The following is a 25,111-nucleotide window of genomic DNA, read 5'->3' as shown; positions in this document are numbered from 1 at the left end:
ATGGCCTTTATAAACCCTAATCAGAAGACTGTTCAATTGAATCTAATGGCCTGACCTGATAAAAAAGGTAACAAAAGAACCTACCTCATACTTGGTCCTCTCAAACATCTGTGCTTATCTGCTGGGCTATTTGATATCAAGCAGCAACTGCCTGCCCTTATGAAACAGGTATTCTCTTTCAATTTCACCTTAACAATTATTTAGCCTAGACTTCTTCCCCATGGGTCGTAAGGGGCTAACTGTTCTTGATTTCCATGGATATAGATGAATAACAGTGCTCTACTGTGGGATGCTAGCAAAAGGTCCTCAGGTCATATTGGCATAAGAAAGCAGCATACCAAGCTCCAAAAACTCTCCGAGTGAGATGAAAACTTTGCATATTAATCCTCTTTTATGTCCAAGCTAAAGCCATCTATATACTTTGACCACCTAGACCGTAAGAAGAGCAGGACCCTGAAAGGACATCTATACTTATGCTTGACTTACCAAAGGCACTGAAAAGCTGGTAAAGGTCGCTGGTTTTCCATTCTTTGGGGAATGTCACATGGAGGACGTGATCACGTTTAGGCTGCACTACAAAACAAATTTTTGATGAAAGGTTGATGGCTGAAAAGCGGACAGCTGACCAGTGGTTCGTCAATGAAACTGAGGCCAAGCTAACTTGGAGAATGATTATGAGAGCCTTGCAATTACCAAATGAGCCCTAACGTTCATGTGTATCCAACTTAAAAAAAGAAATGCACTGTCCAAACTGAATGGATGTGCTTGAACAGATGCGGTCCTGTCACAATCTTGATTTCTAATCCCACACCCACCACGTGACTGCGACACAGAGCAAGAGACCTAACTACTCAAGCCACTCGTGGTTACAGACTGGGGACGACGAGACTCAGCTCACAGAACTGCTGCGAGGACGACAGGTTTGAGCATTAAAACTAGGACGATGTCCTCAAACTTCTACTGCAGTGATTATTATCACCGTGTATAAAGCGTAATTCCTCTGTTTCTATATGCCTATGGCATATATTAAGGCAATTTACCAAGGCTACAAAAACAGCAATGGAAAAGAACAATCGGAAGAAGCAACAACTACCTCTCAAACAGCCTGGTTGTCTGAGGTCTTCAAAAAGAAAAAAAAAAAACCTAACCACAAAACTTAAATATATACATACTCAAATAACTGGAAAACAGAAAATGTACTGTTATTGACACAGCTAGTACATCTTGAAATCTATTACATATACAATTTTTTTTACAGAAAATCATGAACTCAGAGTGCTGAGTGAAAATGAAGTAATGATGAGAAGATATATATTTTTTTAAATTCAACTCATGTATAAACTGGAAAATGTAAGTAAAGAGATGGGTTAATCAAGGCCCAAGGGTAACATTAACTTAAGCGTACTATTCATATCAACCACAAAATCACTGGCTATTTTTAAGTGAATAAAGCTCTTTCTTCAGTAATTCTGTTCCTGTTCTCCTTTCCAGACCACACACTTAAATGTGCAGATGCAATGAGAAAATAAAAAATTCACTTACAGTCTGGTCCTTCCAAGTTTAGATAGGGGATATCCATGACTCTCATAAGAAATAACCTACCAAAAGAAAAGGAAAATGGATAATGGACTAACTTCTATTTAAAAAAAAAAAAAAAAACCAGCTGATATAAACATCTAGAAAATTCTTTTGTAGAAGCTCCTTAATTACATTACCTTATTTCTAAAATCATTTTGAAGAGTCTTAAGATCCACTTCACATTTTTCTCTAGAGCTAAATATTAGTCAGACATGACTGAGCACACTTCTTGAGTCTGAAATATTTATTACAAATAGAAAACAAAAACTGGTATCCCCAACACCTACAACAGTTCCTGGAGCTGTTCCTGGAGTAGTTCAGGAGCTACTCAATAAATATTAGCTAGATGAATAAAATTAGTCATCAAAGAGTCAAAACAAAGTCCTCTGCTGAGCTGCCCTGTTAGTCCAGAGAAACTGAGAGAAAACAAGTCCTACAGTGTACTGACCATCTTAACCCCCGTGAACAACTGTCCCCACAAATTGTAAAGGTAATCCCTATGGACTGGTGTTTTGTGAGCTAGGAATGTGTCACCAATGTCTTTCTTTTCTTCTTTTTTTAAAGTGAAATGCCATCATTGGATGAGTACTGATCTTACTGGGTGAACTGTCATTACTCCCATTTAAAACATATTAAAAGCATGAAGCAAAATAATCCTTGGTAAAAACAAACAAAAAACCTAACACACTGATAGAAACCATAGCAGTCATTTATGTATACTTTTAAAATGGATACAAAGGCACTTTTTAAAAGAGTGCTTCTAAATTACAGCTCTCCATAATGCCATTCAATTTGCTTTTATTTGCACGATTGTGGGCAAAATATCAGGCATTCTGTTGTCTGTAAGATGATTTTAATGAGTTTTATTTAGATAACGGCATATTGTGCATTTCTGGTAGGGACTGCATTATACAGCAAATTAAAAAGGCAATCCAAGTGCCCAACAAGCAATTAGTTTGGCTTCACTGACCTGCAATTAAGGCACATTATTACCAGGCATTCAAAAGCCAGGCAGGGCATGATCCAGTTTACAAATGGAACCATCAGCATGAATACCACTGTTCTGTGAACGCCAGAAAAAAAAAAAGTCCTGGTACTCTGCGGTTTGAGGACTTGTTGCCTAGCCTACAATTTAATAAACCAAATCCTATGGCTAAGAAACCAAATTTATTTTTAGTTCACTAATTTAGGCTCAAGTGTACTATTCTGGATCTGGTAGCTGGTTCACCCAGTTTAATCGATACCGCCTGCAACGCCAGAAAACAATGAGACATATAAAAGCATAGATTCCCCTCGAAAGTGGTTGTTATTACTACTGACAACCAGAACCTGATGAGTTAGTCCTGAGTTAGAAGGATCAATAATTTTATGGTTCACGTAATTCTCAATTCTCCATTTAGTAAATTGAGAGATGGCTCCCAACTCTAAACCAAAAATACAAAAAAAAAAAACCAAAACAATTTTCAGTAAAAGTTGAAGAAACATATCAACCACTATAAAAATAAATTGTGTACCCAAATTTCAACAGAAGAATAAAAACTGAATCAACAAGATGTTCACTGCTATACCTTCAAAGGCACCAGTAATCAAAATCAACCTCCAGATTCAACAACCTATGTGCGTGGGTAAATTACAGTTCATCATTCCAACAGAATTAATTTCAAGATAACTTTCAAAAAATTCAAAACATCAGTAACTTGTAGGGCAATTTTTAATTTAAAAAAAGCACAAAATTTTATACTATTGTGACAGCTTTGTAAAACACTGGTATCATTAAACCAAAAATAAAAAATACTCCCCACTCCCTGCTCTGAAAAAAAGCAGCCAATGGTTCTGGGAAACTGAGTTTTGTTTTTCAAAAATCCTTTTATGATTATTTTTTAAACTTAAAACAGAGGCTACCAGAACTGCGAGCCCCAGGGGTAATAACTAGAGATTTCCTTAGAGAAAGTTCAACTGAAAACACCAGTAGAATCAATCCGTATATCCTGTGCACTACCCCACCTGCTGTGGGGAGACAAATATAAAGAAAAATCACAAGTTTGAGTGTTCAGCTGCTTTATTTCTTTTAAAAATACTGTTTTCCTCTTAAGGTCATGTGGCCTCAACAAGTTTAGAAAATCTAATGTATAAATACAAACAAGGGTGACATTTAAAAAGCAGATTTCCCCAATTCTCTCACCATGTAAATATATATTTTCTTAATTTTAAAGATACATTTTGTCAAGCATTACACTGGCTGTTTGTCCTTTAATATTTCATCTCGATTATAAGTATCATTTCTGTTCAAACTCAGTAAAAATTTATTCTCAGCAGAAACACTCAAAAGATTTTTCTTAAGTTAGTTAATCCTACACTACCTTGTTTGCTTACTCAATACTTTAACTAAATAGAAACCCCTTCCAAATGAATTATATTAATAGCCCTTCTCACTCATCCCTCCAGCTTCATGTTTGGGCTTTACAGAGAAGCAAATCACCCCAAACCCTGGAAGAACACGCAAACCAATCTGTGTATGACTTGGCTGACTGCACCCCATGCAACTGGGAAACCAATTCTAAAACTGGAGCTGAGCATCTGTGGAACAGAACCAAAGTCAACTCGCCGAGGGCCTCCCTCTCCTTTTAGGCCAGACAGTTTGCAGGCCACTGCTCTGGAAGCATCCCCGCCTGCCCTTTTGAGGGAAAATTAAAACATTTCATTGCATGCATGCCTCATACTGACTGGCTGTCAGATGGCCTACACTGACACCCTGGGATGATCTGATAAAATACCTCATGTGTGGCTCATCTGACCGAACAGTTTTCATTTTAACGTAAGAGAAATGCACTAGGCGAGCAGAAATACTGACAAGCACATGAAAGGATGCTCCTTCCCTGTGAACTGCATTGAAGAACAGTCTCTCCCAGAAGGCCTTTCATCTGCAGATATTGGAAACACACTCGGACCATTGCTTGCAGGAAATGTTATTTTTATTTCAGTGAAGATTCAGGGTGGCTATAATTTGGTAGAGACACACAAGACTGTGTGGGGCCCTGGCCACGTTCCTGCAAGCTTCCTGATGAAACACTATTTTTGCACTTATTCTCTGAAGGACTGACAATGATTCTGTCAAAGACTAAAATTAAAGTTCCCATCTGATACAAGGGCCAATCGTACACTGGGATTCTATCCCAGTACACTACATGACTCATGTTCACATTCTAGATGCTATAAAATAAATTCTACCCTTTGGGGCATCTGTCAGTTTTTTAATGTTCTGTGATGACACTGGCGATGTTGTTTAGCGCGGCTTTCAAACATCCCAACAGATCCAAGGGTGGAGCACAGTACACTCCGGGGTCATTCACTCAGCAGACTGGATGACTTCAGCTCAGCCTCTTAATCGGCTCCACAGAACAGGCTGTGGACAATGTCTTTATGTCCAAAACAGCCACCCGGCTCTGCTGCCCATATGCTGCATGGCACTCATGGAAAGTCATCTGCTGACATTCTTTTCTGACCATGGCAGTGTGACACTGATCCAGACTATGTTAGAAGGCTTGTAGTCACAGGAGAATTTCATTTCAGACATAAAGCTTCTTAGGAGCCTAGAAGCTTGAGCACTTATCAAAATGTGTTTCCCCAGATAGGCATCTTGATAGAAATGCAAATTCCTGGGCCCCACCCACTTAAGCCCCACTGACTCAGAACCTGGGAACTGAAAATCACTGGGTTCACAGAAAAAAAGTATGTTCAAGACTGTGTTAATTTCCACGAATGATGATTCACTGATCAGCTGGGTAATAATGACTTGTCTCAACTTCTCCAAAAAGGTATTAGTCTCAATGATTTGTTTGCAGTAAATCATTTTGACTTAAGAGAAACACAAAACTATTAAAACAAACACCAAGGACTACCTCAACATCCAGGCAGCAATAACAAGGCTTCCACCATTCCCTGAAACCAGGAGGTCAACTGTGGCAAACAACTAGGTTCTCTGCAAGATGTCAACTGGGGGAAACAATTGCTGACCACTGTTTCCCTCATTTTGAAGAAGAATGTAAAAAAAGATGGCGTAAACTACTCTCTTGGCAATTCACTGGCAGAAGTCCAACCCTTTCTGTAACTTGGCAACAAAGCAGCCCCTCCGCATCACAAGCTTTAGTCAATAATACGGCCTCCAAGGCTGGCACACACACACACACACACTGAATCTCCAAACTTGTCAAAATTCTCCGACCTTACCAACACGCTTCAGACCCCAATTCTGGCAAGCATGAGACACAATGAGCAGCTCAAAAGAGGTACACTAAGATCAGAGGGTATTCTTTGATGACACAAGAGCGTGTCTTGGACTGTGGCTGATCTGAATCATTTGCAGTTGTCCAATGTGAAAAAGGATGGCAAAACAGTGCTGGTATTAACCTGTTTTATGCAGCTGTGCTCAAGAAAACAAGAAGGGCAAAGGTAACATTCAAAAATGCAGACAGGAAGTCCTGAAGGTGATTCAGGAATATTTTGCACCGAGGCTCAAACCTCTGGGAACCAAAGAGATCATTACAGTTCGTTAAAATTCCGCATGACCGAGTCTACGTGTAAAGCCAGTAATTCTATTCAGAAATGAAAGGAAACAGTTCATTTAGCTCCTGCAGCAGCATGGTTTCCACTGCTGCTAAGTGATGGCAGAAAAAGACTGTGGATCAGTGACTTGTACTCAGGGCCACTTAAAGAAGCAATCGGCAGGACTTCCCTGGTAGTCTAGTGTCTAAGACTCTGCACTCCCGGTGCAGGGGGCCCTGGGTTCAATACCTGGTCAGGGAACTAGATCCCACATGCTGCGAGTCATGATCCCACAGGAGTTCGAATGCCGCAACTAAGGATCCCGAATGCCGCAACGAAGACCCGGCACAGCCAAATAAATAAATTTAAAAGAAGAGAAGAAAGAAAAGAGACAACTGGCAAGAAACCAGTAATACCTGTGCACCTGACAGAAGGCCCGACACACAGGTCAGGTTATAAGAGGACCAGGATGTCCCACCTGACAAACCACTGAAGACCAGCAATGCGATGCTGCTGACCACCGGTTTTAACGTCTTTGGAAAAATCCTTTATTGAATTTTTTTAAGTTACCAAATCATAAACCAGTACAATCTCAATTAGCAAATGAAATAGAGATAGAAAATTAGCAGGAAACACACCAAATGACAGCTTTTTTTTTTTTTTTTCGTTTTGGCTGGTAGAATTACAAGTGGGTAATTTGTGTTTCAATCAGGATAAAAATATACTATTTTTTAAAAGGACAAGGTTCCTGACTAAAATAAGTGTTTGTTACGGCGCACTCAGCCTCCTCTGATCCTCTGGCGTCTAGAGGACAGGCACCGAGTCCTATCACACAGGGAATGAGGAAGCAGCTTTTTCCTACTCCGGCGGCTTACCCTTGGCCAGCATGGGAGTAGAGACAGATTCAGACCCAAAGTTTCCCCATTACCAGTCTTACACTAAGGGCCTCACCATCTCTTTGCCAGGTACCCCCTCACGTGCGTGTGAGCTAAGTCACTTCAGTCGTGTCCAACTGTGCAACCTCGCTGGGCTCCTCTGTCCGTGGAATTCTCCAGGCGAGAATATTGGAGCGACTTGCCATTTCTTCCTCCGGGGGATCTTCTTGACCCAGAGATTGAACCCACGTCTCTTACATCTCCTGCACTGGCAGGCAGGCGGGTTCTTTACCACTGATGTCACCTGGGAAGCCCATACCCCCTTCACATCGGCTTTTAACCTGAGCTCTTCCCACAGCCTCATGTGAAACTGAGCCTACAGTCCCCGCAGGAGCCTCTAAGGGACAAATGAGGACTCGCGTCCTCAACCACCTCTAGTGCAAGAACTCGGGATGTAAGATCTCAGATATAGGCTTTTGTTGGCTTTTTTGGCAATGCTCTAAGGGCTGATTAAATTATAGCTTCGTGCAACGGGGCAGAGTCCAGATATAAGAAATGAGGCTGCTCTCTGAGAAGAGCTTTGGGTGGACTGAGGAAAGCAACCAGGATGAAGGAGCAGAGAAGAGAGCCATGCTGCTACAGGTCAGAGGACAACCTTCCCACGTCTGCAGCGCAGAACCAGCTGCTCCCAGGCCTCCGGCCTCACGGTCACACCTGCCCCCCACACACCAAGATCACCATCAGGGAAACCCTGTGAATCGGCCCATCCTAGGGGTGAGTGAGATAATGGTGTCTGAATACAGGACCTTTATTTCCTGTAAGGTCAGATCTGTACACACACACACAGGCCTGGATGATCTAGGATTTCTGATGTCACAGCCTGTCTTCATAAGAGAGGACAGTGTTTACTCTGGTTCTGCCTGAGCAAAAGGAAAACCCTCCAGGCCCCAAACTTTTCATTCTTCCACCTAGAAACTCAGTGTTTCATTTAATGAGTAAACATGCGCATTTCTTCAAGACTACATATCTCTTCCTAAAAAGCTCTACCTCAAAGAACAGATTTCCAAGCAAAACTGTACTCCTCTTATGCCACTACAGACCGGAATACGGAGATGCTGAGTACAATCTCATCTCAACACGATTTGAGTGGTGAATTAATTTGCACCTAACTCCAAGTCCCAAGCCTTCCAGAGGAAAATTGAAACCTTTAACGACTGCCAGCTCTACTGTTCTTGCAAATGGTCTCGGTATTTCCTTCAGGGCACAGCAGTAAAAAGCACTTCATGAGAACCGTGTATGCAAAGGCTCATCATTATACATATTTATGCGCCATAAAAAACTAATTTTATCATCCAGGATAGGAAGCATGCAGACATCTCTCACAAAATAAGCTCACTTATTTTGCTCACTAAAGCTCTTGTGTAAAATAAGAGGGCAACCACTGGGTAGAGGAGAGTCCTTGTGGCACCAGTTATTTTCATTTCACTCAGGGTGGGGGGAAGAGGGGTGCACGTGCAATTTCCAATCTAGTCACTTGATATCTTGACAAATAGAGAGTTACCCAACATTTGTCCCAAAGCCAACTCATGTCCCTTCTCAGAGATGTAATGCAAGAAACAAGTGTGTGTGGGGGGGGAGGGGGGACAGTGCGGGGAAGAAAGGCAAAAGGAAAGAAAGTCAGCAGCATGTTTAAACAGTCTCCATCAAATGAACCATATCAAATTACATCAAATAAAAGTGTTAAACTAAACATTGTACAAAGGCAACGTCTGCTGGACCTATAAAACAGCAGATTGCAAAATGTCAGAGGAAACTGGTCGCACTCGATCCGGTGGTCCAAGTCAACATCTTTTAGAATCACTGCCCAAACCAAACATGCAGAGAAAGAAATCTTTCAGCGATACTAGCATTGTCTCTTAAGAAAATGTCCTACTAACTGTTGAGCTGTCTCTTTTAGAGAATGATGCTTTGGAGGAAGAATACTATCCCCAGCTGAGGACAGACCTGGGTTGTCCCTGACTCAACTGTTTCTGGGGCCCGCGGCAGATGGCCTCAGCTTGCAAATGGGGGACCTTATTACCTACCTCCTCAGGGATGCTGTCAGAAATTATAGTCGCTGTGGGTGAAACACTCTGAACCATGGAAGATGTTCAGTGGAGAAGATATTTGGCAGCTAGTCTAAACTCCTTCGTGGCTCAACCAGTAAGGAGTCTGCTTACAATGCAGGAGACCTGGGTTTGATCCCTGGGTTGGGAAGATCCCCTGGAGAAGGAAATGGCAACCCACTCCAGTATTCTTGCCTGAAAAATCCCATGGATAGAAGAGTCTGGCGGGCTACAGTTCATGGGGTTGCAAAGAGTCGGACAGGACTAAGCAACTTCACCTCTCTTCACTTCTTTTCTTGCAAATTTCTTAGGGTAAATTGCTAACCTCTGACTCATATAAATTAACTGTGAAACAGACTTGGAAATAACCATGACCTATCTGCTTACAGCCAGGGCCAAGGCAAGGCAAGGACTACCTAAGAACACGGGCTTTACTACCAACATGCCTATAAACAGGCCTCCAGAAAGCGAGGTCCACAGCCTAACTCCCAAAGCCTCTGAATGCTGCCTTATTTGAAAAAAGGATCTTAGCAGATGGAACTAGAAATTAGGTTAAGGACCTTACATGAGGACATATCTTAAACTATCCAAGTGAACCCTAAATACCATCACAACTGTCCTTACAAAAGAAAGAGGGAGACAGGATACACACAGAGGGGGAGGCAGAGACTGGAGTGACATGGTGACTAGCCAGGGAGTGTCAGCATCCCCAGGCGCTAGAGAGGCAAGGAACAGATCCTTCCCAGAGCCTGTGGGAGAAGCACAGCCACACCTATACCTTAACTTCAAACTTCTGGCCTCCAGAACTGTGAAAGAATAAATGTCTGTTGTTTCAGGTCACCTACCACGCTTGTGGAGATTCAAATAGGAATCACAGGAAACTAAAATGATATCCTGCTAAGAAGGAGGCAAGCTGCTTAAACATATATCCAGGGACTGATTTTTTCTAACCTCTACAAATTGTAATGATAAACAAGTTATTAAGCTAGAGAGACACATACTTTAAAGCAACCAGAGCCAATACAAGGGCAGAAGGGGCCCACGGGGCTAGCACGCCGAGCAGAGGTGTGTGGCGTGGGTTTCCCTTAAGGTGTCTCTAGAAAGTGGCCTTATGATAAAGCCACAGAAGCAGCTTGCCTGATCAATCTTGGGAAAATAAGGTTGCACGGCAGAAATTAGGTAAGGCAGTATCAGTCTGAGGCAAGCACCCCTTGCTGGGAGAACTCAACGACTAGTTTGCAAACAAGCACTAGTTTCCAGCCTTAAGAAGCCCCACGCTCAAGGCAGGCTCACCTTGTCCTTCACCTTCATGAGAATCAGGGCGTCACTTTCAGGGCAATCAAACCAAGCCAATGCTTGGAGATTATTTCCATCCTACTGATTTGGGAAACCCAAGGTACTGTTTCAATAGATTAAGATCTCACTGAAGCAATGAGTTGCTCAAGAAGAAACAGCTCACAAAAGGACAAATGCATCGACAGAAAAGCAGGTGAGAGGTTTACCTGGGGCTGAGGGGAGCAGGGGGATGGGGAATTACTGCCTAATGACCACAGAGTTTGTTTGGGGTGAGGAAAAAGTTCTGGAAACAGATAGTGGTGGCAACTGTGCAACACTGTGGATGTACTTACTGCCACTGAATTGTACGCTTAAAAATCGTTAAAATGGCAACTTGTATGTTACATATAGTTTACCATAATTTTTTTTAAAAAATGCATAATGTCACATACCCCAAACCACTGAATTGTACACTTTAAATGGGTGAATTGCATGGCGTGCAAATTTATATCCCAATAAAGCTGTTAAAAAAAAAAAAAAAAAGAAACCACTTTCAAAGGGTCACTTAGTAAATGCTACTTCTTTACTTTCCTCTCCCAATAAAAACCTACAACTAGAAATGCTGCCCAGCCCAGACTGAGATTTAACCATATGCCTCAAAGGGGGAAATAAAAAGCAAAAAGACATACATGCAAATCTTCCTGAGCACCACTGAGTTACAAGCATGCTTTATCCCGCTATCCCTCTTTTTTCTGATCAAGGCTCATAACTGAATACAAAGCCCACCTTATAAGAGGCCTACAGTACTAAAGATATGATTATATGGTATTTTCTTTAAAAATGAAAAGCTCTCCATTTGTTCCCAGCATTTGGTCAACAGAAGTCTTCAAAGTATAAATGTCCCCAAAGCAGTGACAAGCTGACTGAGGCCTATGACATGTCAGGCACTGTGCATTTTATACACATTCTCCCGTGGCACTCTGACAGCAACCCTATCCAATGGGCACCATCGTTCTCAACTACAGATGAGGAAGCTGAGGCACACAGAGGGTAACTTGCTCAAGGGGGTCCAGGTATAAGGAGCAGGGCTGGGATTCAAATCCAGGTACCTGATCCCACAGACCACAGCTGCTCTCTACTACACAGGACCCTGAAGTGAGGCAGTTCTACTGGAGAAATTAACCAAATGATTTTAACACATGAAACGCATATGGAAACCCATTATGCTGAGCACTGTGACAGTCACAGGTAGGCCTTCCCAACAGCACAAACTGTATTGCACCTCTCACTTATGTTGTAAAGCTGGAAAGCTCTTGAGGGAAATTACTCTAACACTTAAAACAATGGACTCATGGGCTTCACTGGTGACTCTGTGGTAAAGAATCCACCTGCCAATGCAGGAGATAAGGGTTTCATCCCTGATCTGGGAAGATCCACGTGCCGCGGAGCAACTAAACCCATGCAACGCAACTACTGAGCCCACAAGTCACAGTTACTAAGCCCAAGCACCCTAGAGCCCATGCTCCGCAATAAGAGAAGCCACTGCAATGAGAAGCCCGAGCACTGCAACCAGAGTAGCCCCCACACACCCCAACTAGAGAAAGCCAGAGCAGGAACGAAGACCCAGCACTGCCAAAAATAGACAAATTAAATTATTAAAAAAAAAAAGAACCACAATGGACTTGATACCCAACATTACCAGGATCTCAATGAAGACATATTGGCTCCCTCACCCAGGATGCTAAAACCCAACAGCAATTGCTGGGAGGCTTCCCAGATGGCACATTAATAAAGAATCCACCTGCCAATGTAGATGTAAGAGACACGGGTTTGACCTCTGAGTCAGGAAGATCCACTGCAGGAGGAACTGGCAGCCTCCTCCGGTATTCTTGCCTGAAAACCCACAGGCAGAGGAGCCTGGCGGGCTACAGTCAGCGGCGTGACAGAGTCAGACACTCAGGCTGAGTGCCTGAGCACGCGCGCAGGGCAGACCGGCCTCGCCCTCCTGTTGCTCCAGCGCCTCTCACTCCTCTGTATGAGAAGAGGCCGGCAGGACCGCAGAGGGTAAGGTGAGAGCCGCCCTGCAGGGGCCAAGTACTGCTCTCATGAAAGACAAGCAGGATCTGCACTTCCGGACACGTGGGTCACCAGTGAACGACATGGTTCAACGTGAAGGGTGGCTGCTGGTAACTGAGACAATAAGCGTGGTTCCGTCCAGCACCAGTGAAAGGAGGTTTCGCACGGATCTGAAGTATTTTGTTTTTCTACAACCCTTCAGTTTAAAAAATCTCTCTGATATTAAAGGTGAAGCACAGGCATATTAGCAGAAAGAACTTACTGCCCGCACATGACTGCTCTCCATGGAGGAAAAGGGAGAAGACATCAGTGTGCTTTATCTCAGGCGCCGTAATCATTCCTCCTACTCGCCACTTATCATTGTGTTGTGTAGCTATACAACCTTCCATAAATTGCTGGATTCATCTGCATAACAAAACTTTCTAAAATGCTTCAAATCAAAGCAATCTTGCTTCTATTATGTACCAATCTGACAGACTTCATTGTCCTCTGATTTTTCCTAAGCAAACACTAAAAGGTGAGTACAGGGAAAGTGGATGCCTCACATTTGCTCCAGTTTTAAATCAGCACTTCAATCCATTTTCTTCTCTATCATGAAACTTAAAACAAAAACACATGCTGCTACCATTATCTACTGTTTTGAATTTCCCAGCATGTCAAATTCTCTTGTACTTCAGGAAAGGAAAATAATAGACCCTGGCCACCTACTAAGTCTGAGGAACTATCAAAGTCCTTTAGCATCTCATGTGACTTCTATAACTTACATGGGAGGGGGGTAGTTCCAGTCCTGTTTTTACAGAGGAGGAAATGAATTGTCTTATCTTCAGCTTAGATGGAACACATGGCCCTGTCATCCTAGGAAGACTCCCGTTGAAATTCAGAATGCTGTGGGACTTCCCTGGTGGTCCAGTGGTTAAGAATCTGCCTTTTGAAGCAGGCGGTGTGAGTTCGATCCCTGGTCCAGGGCTAAGATCCCACATGCCTCATCACCAAGAAGCCAGAACATAAACAACAGAAGCAATACTGTAACAAATTCAAGAGACTTCTAAAAGAAAATTAAAAAAAAATCAGAACACTTGTGCCAAGCATGACGCAGCTGTCCTTTACAGTAGAGTGCAGGCACCTCTTCCTTTTTAATCCCACTACTTAGAGACTGGCCAAAATAAGATACATGTTCATTTCCTTCCTCCTTCTAAGAACTGAGAAAAATCGAAAATAACCTTTCCCCAAAACCCTTCATAAAAGGTTATCTATTAATACAAGAGCGCTCAAGGTGTCTTGCAGAAACAGATGGCTGTTAATAAAACATAACACTGAAGTCTGATTATGTGCTTTCTGTCGTGCAATAAAAAGTATAAGCAGAAAGTATTTTTAGCTCCTTCCGGGCCTAAAAGGATTTGACCAAAGGATCTTCTCTAAGTCTGGTTTTCTATGCATTGATGAAAACTGACCAAGGTCATAAAAGAAGGTAAACCATTTCCTGAGCAGAGAGCCTGCAACATAGAGGAAGAGCACGCTGCACACAGCCTGTCATTAGCAGTGGTCTCATCCCGCTTTCCATCGTTCAGCAATCTTAGGACTTTCATTCTGAGTCCAAAAAAGAAGGGAGAAACACACAAGGAGCCCAGGAAAGGAAAGAGACAAATGGTACCCTGCAAAGTCCTGCCGGGACATTTCCCTGGACAAATCGGGCTTAGAAAGTGCCCTGTACTACACTCCATCTCTGCAATCTGCTCAAGCACCAACTGTCTTGGGATCTTCTCAATAGCTGACTCGGTAAAGCTTCCCCAAAAGGCACACCGAACACAGTCAGATGCTAATTTAAAATAATGCAGAAATAGGCTGGGTTTATCTCCACTCAAGGTCTACTTTTTAAACATAAACCTTGTGAGAGCAAAGCAAAATATTATTTACACGTGTAAGTCATCTCATGTCCACCCAAATTCTTATTAGGGATATGTGTGTTTGGTTAAGCTTACATTGAGAAAAGCCAGGTGCCAAAAAGAAGGCTGAGCGCCAAAGAATTGATGCTTTCAAACTGCAGTGCTGGAGAAGACTCTTGAGAGTCCCTTGGATAGCAAGGAGATCAAACCAGTCATCCCTAAAGAAATCAACCCTGAATACTCACTGGAAGGACTGAAACTAAAGCTGAAGCTCCAATACTTTGGCCACTTAATGCAAAGAGCCGACTCATTGGAAAAGACTGATGCTAGGAAAGACTGAAGACAGGAGGAAGAGTGTGACAGAGGATGAGATGGTTGGATGGCATCACTGATTCAGTGGACATGAGTCTGAGTAAACCCTGGGAGGTAACGACAGGAAAGCGAGGCATGCTGTGCTCCATGGGGTTGCAAACAGTCCAACACGACTTAGTGACTGAATAACAACAAAAACAAATAAACCCTCAGAAAGATTTAGATTCTTCTAAAATCAACTGCTTGAGATAACACTGATAGCAATTGTTGCACAGCTTTTTACAAGAGCAATTTTGAAGAAAAGTAACAAAATCAAGGTTTAATATCATAAATGAAACCTGCCTTTAAGTAAGAATGAGGTCAATATTGGTTTCCTAGGTGGTGCAGTGGTAAAGAATGTACATGCTGATGCAGGAGATGCGTGTTTGATCCCTGGGTCGGGAAGAACCACTGGAGGAGAAAATGGAATCCCACTCTAGTATTCTTGCCTGGGAAATCTTATGGCCAGAGAAGCCTGGTGGGCTACAGTCGAAGGGGTCACAGAGAGTTGGACACGTCTGAGCAACTGAACATGCGTCCACTCACAACATCAAAAGCAACTGCTTTTCCCACTTTCTTAACAGGTTCAGAATGGGTGGCTATACTTAACCAAGCTAGTCCAATATAGAATAAAAATAGTCCTTATTTTGCACTTTAAATCCTGCTAGGATCTTTTTCCCTTCAAAGATAAAGAAACAATTCTTCCTTCACAGATAGGGAAAAATAGAGAAAAAAATCAAATTGGGCAAGAATTTTCAGTGCAATATCACAGGAAGATTCCTAAATCTCAACTATTTTTGGTATGCATCTAGGTTTTAGCCAAAAAATAATCTGAATGGACACCAGTTCCATTTTAAAGTTAAGTTATGTGTTTACTGCCCAGTTCTTCTGAGTAATATCTTTGCCCATAATTAGCAATACTAAATTGATCTAGAAATATATAAAGTCTTATTTAAACTTTTAAAGGGCTTCCCTTGTGGCTCAGCTGGTAAAGAATCCTCCTGCAATGCAGGAGACCTGGGTTCGATCCTTGGGTTGGGAAGATCCCCTGGAGAAGGGAACATCTACCCACTACAGTATTCTGGTCTGGAGAATTCCATGGACTTTACAGTCCACGAGGTTGCAAAGAGTCAGACATGACTAAGCAACTTTCACTTCACTTAAACTTATAAACCAAAGCCTACTTTGACTGCTCTTCATTTTGGCCACACAGATAACTGATAAACAAGAGACATCCTCTATCTACCCCCATTTGCAACCATCACCTGACTTTATTAGGAGCTGATTTTAGTGCAGAAGCAGGATTGTTGTTTTAAATATTTAAATGGAAGTAAACATCTCCCCAGTTGCAAAATACTGCTGAATGACAAACTTAACATCACATGCATAAAAATGCCAGAAAGGCCACAATCCAAATGTATTTAGTGTCACTCACAGGTTCCACGGTTGATGCCATAAGCGGGCCTAAGATTTACAAAGATAAACACTGCCCCCAATTTAGAGTTAAGGGGTTAGAAAATCCCACTGTGAACTGGATAGATAGCAAGAACTTAACTGGTGGCAGAACTACTTTTCCATGCAGAAAAATTCAACTTAATTTTCAATATATACTACATTGTTACCCAATCCTCTTTGAAAGACTTTTTTTGAAGTGAAAGATGTTTTTGAAAAATCAAACACATCTACCTCTGAACTTCCACAGAAAAGAACAAAGATTTAAAAAGGAAGAAGCCACAGGATGACAGAATTCACTAACTCAGACTACAAAAATTCCAAACCTGTAGGAATCCAGATGTTTGGAATTAACTTCTGACTCTGCAGCATGGCACCTATGAACAAGCACTGTGATACCAGAATTTATAAACTCCGGAGGAGACGGCATTCTTACTTGGGAAAGCACTAATAGACATGTAAAATGCCGCACACAATATAAGGAAATGACGTCACCAAGCCGACCCTGAAATGGCTCTCTCAGAAATGGTGAGTGATGTGGGCTGCCCACTTCTGTCTGGCTCACCTAAGCCTCCCAGAACCAGCCCTGCGGAGAGAGCCGGGGTAGAGACGAAGGCCTGGGGCCCTGGCACAAAGCCAGGCTGTGGCCAGCTTGATGATCACATTCACAACTTTAGTCTCAACTGTGCCAAGAAAGCGCCAGCCTCGCTTTGAAGTGACAATCTAGAGATTCTTTGGAAATGCTCTGAAAGCAGACGTTTCCCTACAATCACACTGACTTCCTCCGACGGTGAAGGTGCAACTTCACCGGATCCATTCAGATGAGGGTTTGGGATGCAATGACCATCAAAACTGCTCCACAGGTTATCTCAGAAGTCATTTGTGTAACCAACATCTTCACAGAAAGGACGTTATTTAGTTAGGTAATAATGTAAGCATGAAGAATAATCTCACTTGTAAAGCCTGTTGGGGTTAGATAGGTCTGACTGTGTACACAGACACATACACAGAGTCTCCCTCGTGGGACATTTAAACTCTGAAGCCGTCAGTCCTTTGTCTTGGAAGAGATGTGCTACCTTTCATAATGTTTTCTAATTTTTTTTAGCCAATATATTGAATACATTCTTTTTGAAAAGGTCAACTTCTATTTTTCAAAAAACATCTGAGTCACCAGAGATGAGGAATATCTTATCTAAAAATGCCCAAGAGCTCCCAGTCACCCCTCACCAACATCCCAGATACTGGGCTTTTCCACCAAGAGAGGAGGCTGGGGCCCTGGGACTCTGATTACTTACTTGTTAAAAAAAGGTTCGATGAGTTTTGATCTGGCAGATACATGACTCTTTGGAGGACCAAGAAAAGAACCTAATGAAGAAAAGAAACAGAGTATCACAAACAGTCAAGGAGACAAAGCCTGAAAAAAATATCTTGAAAAGAAAAAGGAAAAAAATATCTTGAAATCAACAGTACGGTTCCGCAAGGGTAAAATAAGTGCTCATGTGGACCGAGTACCACAACCCCAGGTAAGCATTTGATGGTTCCTCCTGTGCACTCCCCAACCCCCACCCAGCCCCCTCCCCCTCCTCCCTCAAAACCCTCCCACTTTCTATTGGTTGAGTGGATCCCAGGGAAAGGGTAGACAGGGAAGAGTCCCCTCCGGACCATGGTGTGTTGACAGAGGCAGGTACAGCGTGTACCTAGGTAGTTGGCCATGGAGATGAAACACAGTCCTGTAATATAAGCATCATAGCCGGCCTCGTGGAGCTGCTCAGAAGCCGTGTCGTAACTCGGAAAGCCTTCTGCACTTTCTAAAGAGAAAAAAGAAAACACAGTCTTCCCAAGGTCATCACAAATCATGAAGACTGGTAAGCATGCTGCCCTGCCAAACCCAGATGTCTGTGCGGCAGAAACACCCTAAATAAGCAGAAAGAAAGCTATCTCCTTCTTAATTCTCTCCACACAAGACCTTGAGATAACAGAGTCACTGAAAATGAGGGCTTTGGTCTGGACTAGAGAAGTGTCTTGGTTACATTATCAAAGACTCAGCCCCAGGCCTCCCAACTGCATGCTGTTGGATGCTATTTACAACCATGCATAACTCACTCTTGTGACCATGACTCCTCCTCTGATTGGGACGCAAGGGGTATTTCAGAGCAGTTGTCCCCAATCTTTTTGGCACCAGGGACCAGTTTTGTGAAAGACAAATTTTCCATGGGGGTGAAGGTGGTTTGGGGATGATTCAGGCATGTTACATTTATTGTGCACTTTATTTCTATTATTATTAAATCAGCACCACCCCAGGTCATCAGGCATTAGATCCTGGAGGCTGGGGACCTCAGAGCAATGGCTAAGAGCATGGCCCCCAGTGTCCACCGTCTGAGTTTGAATCTCTGCTCTATCACTTAGCTGCTGTGTGATCTTGGGACACGTTGCCCCCTCCGGGCCTCTACCATGGTAGAAGGGCAATGACAATCAGAGCCCCCTTGTGAGGCTTTTGTGAGGATCAAATGAGCTCACTTAAGTAAAGCTCTCATGCCACGTTTGGTACATGGTAAACACTCTGTAATTGTTATCTGACAATACTCCAGCTCACCCTCCCCAAAAGCCAAAGATTCCCATCAAGGTTGGCAGTTCAAGTCAATAGTGTCCTTCACTATGTCTCCGAGCTCACAGATACAAAGATGGAAAGCACAACCAAGTCCAAAAACAGATCAGAATTTGCTGTAATGCTGCCCTTGCAAACACGGCACATCTTCATGGGAGAGACAGTTTTATGACATGCCTCTCTGGTCACAATGATATTCACAGATGCTGAGAGAATGAGGTTTGCTGAACCTGCTTTAGACTAAACTCTCCTTACTGGAATATTATGTAGAAATAACGGGATAAAATGGTAATTCATAAATAGTTATTTCCTAGAACCATTTTGTAAGTGAGTATCAAAAATGTTACAACAGAATCAAAAGCATGAGTGGAAATTAACAATGAAAAAGCTATAATTGTTTTTATATCAATACAATGCTCTTTAAGCAAGAATTCTTTAACCTCAGTAAGTATCGAATATTAGATTTTAAGCTTAAAAAAAAAAAACTCTTTTAATGTGATAGCCAACTAAGTCATGGCCTCTATTCTACTACCAGCTGAGACACTTATTTCCAAAATCAATTATTTCCATTATACTGCCCATTATATTATTAGAGGAAAGGTCTAGGTTTTCTCCCCCCACCCTTTTCTTAATTCCTTTTTTGGACTATTCCAGAAAGGGAAGCAAATAACTGTATTCCTGGCTGCTTTAGGACCTTCCATTGTCAATTTCTGAGCCATTAGCCCTGTTATCAATTTCTCAGGAAGCTGCAGGCTACATCTAATGGGATGTTAATTACAATACCAGCAGCATGACTAAGATCAACAGGAACCAAGGAAGTAACTAACACCTGGAAGTTTCACCAAAACACATGGGTGGAACCATGGCCAGATAGGGCAAACATTTCCACCCCGGAGAAACGTCCCTCCCTTCTCTGGTTTTCCTCACCACTGCTGTCCAGTGCCTAAGCTACCTCTGAAAGAGGCAGAGGTGAAGCCCCCTCCTTCCTCATCTGTAAACCCAGTTCTTGGGCTTTCCTGAGACAAAAAGTATATTTTCACTCTACCCCTGACAATTAATCACCAGCTCTTTGTCTTCGCTTAAACCAAAAGGAAGACCCATAAAGTCTGGGGACAATTCCAAGATTAAGAAACAAAAAGTCCTGAAGATGCCATTGCTAAACTTCTTAATAAACAGGCTACCCAATCCTACCCGTGCAAGGTAGAGTTAGGATTAGAAGACCATCTTTATTTAGAAAACAGCAACTCAACCAAGGGTATGAGCAAGTTAATTCAGCCAAAATTTATAAATGTACAATTTATTTAGTTTCTAGAATAGTTTTACCTTTCTTCCATAATAGACATCCATAATTATCATTGAGAGTGTGGAGCTTTCTACGATCATTTATATTCTTACCAACTTTAGGAGGGTTGAAAGGTGTCTCTTTTAACCGCTTTTCCAATTCTGCAAGGGATGTGTTGTTAATGATATCCTGCAAACCAGGAAACACAGGGAGGAGCTGTCATCGTCTCAGAGCAACATTTACTAGAGATTCATGAACAATCAGGACCAAAAAAAAAAAAAAAAAGTACCTAGTACTGCCCCCTTGTGTTCTTTAAAGAAACACAGGAGTCCTTCTTCTCAATATAAGAGAGAAACCACAAGTTTAATTTCCACCATATGGAAAGTACAGCCACATGAAAAGTTTTTATAGATGTGTTAAGTATCTACAGACCTTTGGCCAGAAAGCTATACTGTTCTGGCATTCATTTCACTCAGCCATATAAAGTCACTTCAGAAAGAAGCAAATGATTATATTTTTACCTGAATTCTCTTGATTAGACTATATACCCAAAATATGTAAAATAAGGAAAAGGAAAGAGTGTATGCATCTGTAATCTATTCAAAAATTCATTATATGTTTTAACATTAAAAATTTACATTCAGAAGGAAAAAACCCTCACAATTCCACTACCCAAAGACAACTGCTATTGACATTTGATGTATTTATTTCTAGTCTTTTCCTCAATTTCTTTTTTATCTTTTTTGTTTTTTCAGAGAACAAAAGGTGGTTAAGGGGAAGGTGTATTGGAAAATGACATTCATTAATTGACCAGAATTCTAAAGCTGTAAGCAGCAATCTGGAAAATTTCAAACTGTAATTTATCAATAATAATTCTGATTTTTAAAATACCTTAAAAGGTTGTGTGCTGGCCATCAATTTTGTATCCAAGAGCCTAAAAACAGAAGAATTTTTTAAAAAGGTAAACAATGGACAGCAATGTTCAAAATGTACTTTACTCCAATGAGTAATAGTGGACGGGGGCATTAGGCACATCAGTCATCCGCATCTCCACCACGTCGGACTGTGGATGAGGTCCCCTCATCCGGGCACTTCATCACAAGGCTGCGGGGAAGCCCACAGCCACTTCTGGAACAGAAGTTCCAGAGGGCGCGGGCTCACACTGACATCGGGGTAAGTCAAACATCCTCATGTGTTTGCACGTGGCTCAAACACTGCTGCAGGGCTGATGCTCCCAAGCTCTCATCCTCTCCTACCACTATCCAGATCTGTACCATATAGTATCCTAGAGGGTCAAAACCTGCATTTGCAGTCTCACACAACTGTTATTTCTCACTACTCTGCTTCAGAGATTGCAATAGAAAAAAAAAGAGACACACACACACACACTCGTATGAAAATACTATTTCCTCTCACATAAATATGAGTAACTGCAGATAATTGGGCAGAAACAGTCTGGCTGAAAGAGCAACTGCTCCAAGTCCTCTGCAGACAGGTCCTCGGATACAGACTCTTGCTCTGAGGGCTCCATGCGGCTGACGTGGGATCTATCAGAACACACCATACTAACCATGGACAACACCAACAGGCTAAGGCACTGACAAAGTTGAGAAAAAGTTCTCTAGCCAGACAGTTTTTGACCGATGACAGAATACTACTCTCAACATATCCAACTCTATCCAACTATATATTCAACCGTCTTCAATACTCAACTGAATACCCTCAACTGGATGCTTCACTGTGACAAGGTTCACCCAACAGACAAGGCAGGTAAGCGCCAACTCAAGCAGACCTCACAGGTCCCTCAGACAGTGGGAGGCAGGATGAGAAAAAAAGCAGCTGCTGTCCATTTTCATCCTTGGGTCAAATTCTGATTTTTACATTTTAACAACAAACATCATCAACATTTATAAAAGCAAACCATCAGCAAGGTGGAGCTATTAAGCCATTTTCCAGCTTATGAAAACTGAATTGTGACCATGATCTAATGGTTTTAATAAATTACTGTATACCTTTGTGTAATTATGGATGCCCAGATGGCTGTTTTAAACCAAAGGCAAATCCTCAAGGAAAGCTTACCTGGGGAAAACACATGTTGTCACCTCCTTAAATTCATTTAAGTCCTAAAAAACAAGAACGTGACCTGTCATGATTTTACTGGTATATTTGCAATATTTAAAACAAATATTTCAGGTCCCATGGTTCTCTTCTCAAACCATGATACCAACACAGGCCCCTGAAGCTAAACTGTCAGGCCCATTTCTCACTAATATCTAAAAATTTGGGCAATTCCTCACTGATTGGGAATCATATGACCTGATACTAAAATTCTGCATAAACAAAATAGATATGTGAGCATTTTATGGCTGAAACAGAAGAGTTCGGGAAAAGGGTTTCTATTATATGTAGAAAACTATCAGTAATACTTCTCTTACACAACTCACCGTAAAGTGAGACATGTAGAGTTATTTAAATAAAATGGTTCACAGTATCTTGTGATAAAGCATAATGGACAAGAATGTGAAAAGGAATATTTATGTTTAACTGAGTCACTTCGCTGTACAGCAGAAATGAACACACTACAAATCAACTGTACTTCAATAAAACTCTTAAAAAAATAAAGTGGTTCATGCAGGAAATGGACATACTGTAAATTGGATCATACTTTTAATGGAAACACCACTGAAATATTGGTTAAAATGGCCACTAAAACAGAGACTTTCCAATACACATGATTCTTACTTTAACTACTTGGAAAATTGCTTAAGTGGCACCAATAGCAAATGCCTAAATTAGGCAATTCATTTCCCAAGTTTATTTGATCAGGAAGTCTAGAGCTGGAATGAGATTGCTCTCATTTTGAATTAACTTATTTATATACATAATTGCCATACTGCACTGCCTACTCATACTCCTGACCCACTGTGACTACAGTTCTCTTCAGCGTTATTCATGCTTCACAGGAAACTGCCATTTCCCATTAGCTTTTCGAGCCTGTAAATACAGTCTGTATTTAGCTAGCTTGAAGTATTTACCAGCTTTTCAATGGCTATCGTTAAATTAATGAACAATACACGAATAAGCGGTTTCAGTGCTAAGTCAAACAAAAAGACAATAAAGAGTGTAATCTCTCAGTTTAGAAAGTCTCACAAGCAAGAAAAAAATTAGAATTATGGCCAGTTCCAGGGTCAGCATATAGCAAGGTAGACCAATGCCTTCTAAAAGGTCATGCTGAATGAAGTAGCAAGACTTTTAAGAAAAGACTCTTCCCCTAAAAACCTGCCCCCAAATATAGATTCTTTAGTGCACTTTTAAATACAACATTGGTAACAGTGTATGTAAAAGTTCTATCATTTTAATTAGGCTTGTTCCTTTCCTGTCATCACTTCTTCCAAAGGTGGATGGAAGAAAACCATTTTCTCCTTCTGACAATGACAGAACACAAAGAAGTTATATAACATACTCGGGCCTTAGTAATAAAGCAAGGGATAAAACCACTTACCGGGGGGAGGAGCCAAGATGGCGGAGGAGTAGGACCGGGAGACCACTTTCTCTCCTACAAATTCATCAAAAGAATAACCGAATGCAGAGCAAACTTCACAAAACAACTTCTGATCGCTAGCTGAGGTCATCAGGCGCCCAGAAAAGCAGACCATTGTCTTCGAAAGGAGGTAGGACAAAATATAAAAGATAAAAAGTGAGACAAAAGAGCTAAGGACGGAGACCCGTCCCGGGAAGGGAGTCTTAGGCGGCCTTGCTTGGGCTAGGGTCCGGGCCTGAGTGCCCTGAGGACAATCGGGGGGAGCTTCTGTGAGGTGCCAACTTGAACTGTGGGAGACCAAAGGAGAGAGAGAAAATTGACCGGCCGGAACACACTGCCGGCCGTTCGCAGAACAAAGGGACGGGGAAAGTCCCGAGAAGAGCTCGCAGGCTGCGGACCGGCCCAGCCCCGCCGGAGGCAGGAGGCAGGGGGGAGGGGAAGGTCGCGGCGAGACACAGGGCGCAGGCACCCGACCAGCGCGGGGCGGGGACTGGGGCTGGGGACGCGGAGGGCGGAAGGCGCGCGCACCCGCCTGGCGCCAGCGGAAACTGAGACTGGGTCCGCGGAAGGGAGTGGGTGCGCCACACCTGGGGATAGCGCGCCCACCAAGCCCCTGGCTGCCTGGACCGCTCTGACGGGGAAGGCACAGAGAGCAGGCGCAGCTTTTCCTTCCGCGCTTTTGTGTAACACCCGAGGGCTGGAACCTCGCGCAGCGCGGGGCGCGCTCCATATAGAACAGCCGGGAGCCTGAGCAGCGCAGACGGAGAAAGCAGCGTCAGCCCCTTCCGGCAGCGCCAGCCCGCCCCCGCAGGGCCAGCCCCTCCCCGCAGCGTCAGCCCCGCCCCCGCAGGGCCAGCCCCTCCCCGCAGCGTCAGCCCCGCCCCCGCAGGGCCAGCCCCTCCCCGCAGCGTCAGCCCCGCCCCGCAGCGCCAGCCCCGCCCCGCAGCGTCAGCCCCTCCCAGCAGCGCAACGGAACTAGCTACCTGAATAAGAGTCCGCCTCCGGCCGCCTGTGTCAGGGCGGAAATGAGCCTCTGAAGAGACCGGCAAACAGAAGCCAAATAAACAAAGGGAACCGCTTCAGAAGGGACTGGTGCAACAGATTAAAATCCCTGAAGAAAACACCGACTTCACTGGAAGGGCCCTGTAGATATCGAGAAGTGCAAGCTGGAACGAGGAGCTATCTGAAACTGAGCCGAACCCACACTGACCGCAACAGCTCCAGAGAAATTCCTAGACATATTTTTACTTTTTTTTTTATTTTTCTGTTTTTTCTAAGTAAGGAAAAAAAAAAAAATTTTTTTTTCTTTTTATATATTTTTTTTTATTTTTTCTCTTTTATTTTCCTTTAAAATTCCCTATTACTCCCCCATTACTCCTTAACTTTCATTTTCATAGATTTTTACGATTTTTTTAATTAGGGGAAAAAAAAATTTTTTTTTTTTCTTTCTTTTTTTTTTTTTTTCTTTTTCTTTTTTTTTCTTCTCCTTTTTCTTCTTTTTTTTTTCTTTCCTTTTTCTCTTCTATTTTCTATTTTTCTTTTTCTC

At 42.5% G+C, this 25,111-nt stretch overlaps 1 protein-coding gene across 1 annotated transcript in view; it reads right to left on the bottom strand.

Annotated features, from left to right (window-relative positions):
- LOC122684278 overlaps positions 1–25,111 on the bottom strand; it is an 831,075-nt gene that overhangs the window by 92,113 nt on the left and 713,851 nt on the right. The window contains 7 exon segments of the mRNA XM_043888282.1: positions 487–573; positions 1,543–1,598; positions 17,433–17,502; positions 17,835–17,945; positions 20,138–20,213; positions 20,916–20,958; positions 22,104–22,147. Coding sequence (XP_043744217.1) covers positions 487–573; positions 1,543–1,598; positions 17,433–17,502; positions 17,835–17,945; positions 20,138–20,213; positions 20,916–20,958; positions 22,104–22,147 — 487 coding nt within the window.

Source organism: Cervus elaphus, chromosome 26, assembly GCF_910594005.1.
Source record: "Cervus elaphus chromosome 26, mCerEla1.1, whole genome shotgun sequence".
Classification (NCBI taxonomy): Eukaryota; Metazoa; Chordata; class Mammalia; order Artiodactyla; family Cervidae; genus Cervus; species Cervus elaphus.
The sequence above is the reverse complement of the archived record's forward strand: the minus strand, read 5'-3'. Positions and strand labels throughout refer to the sequence as shown.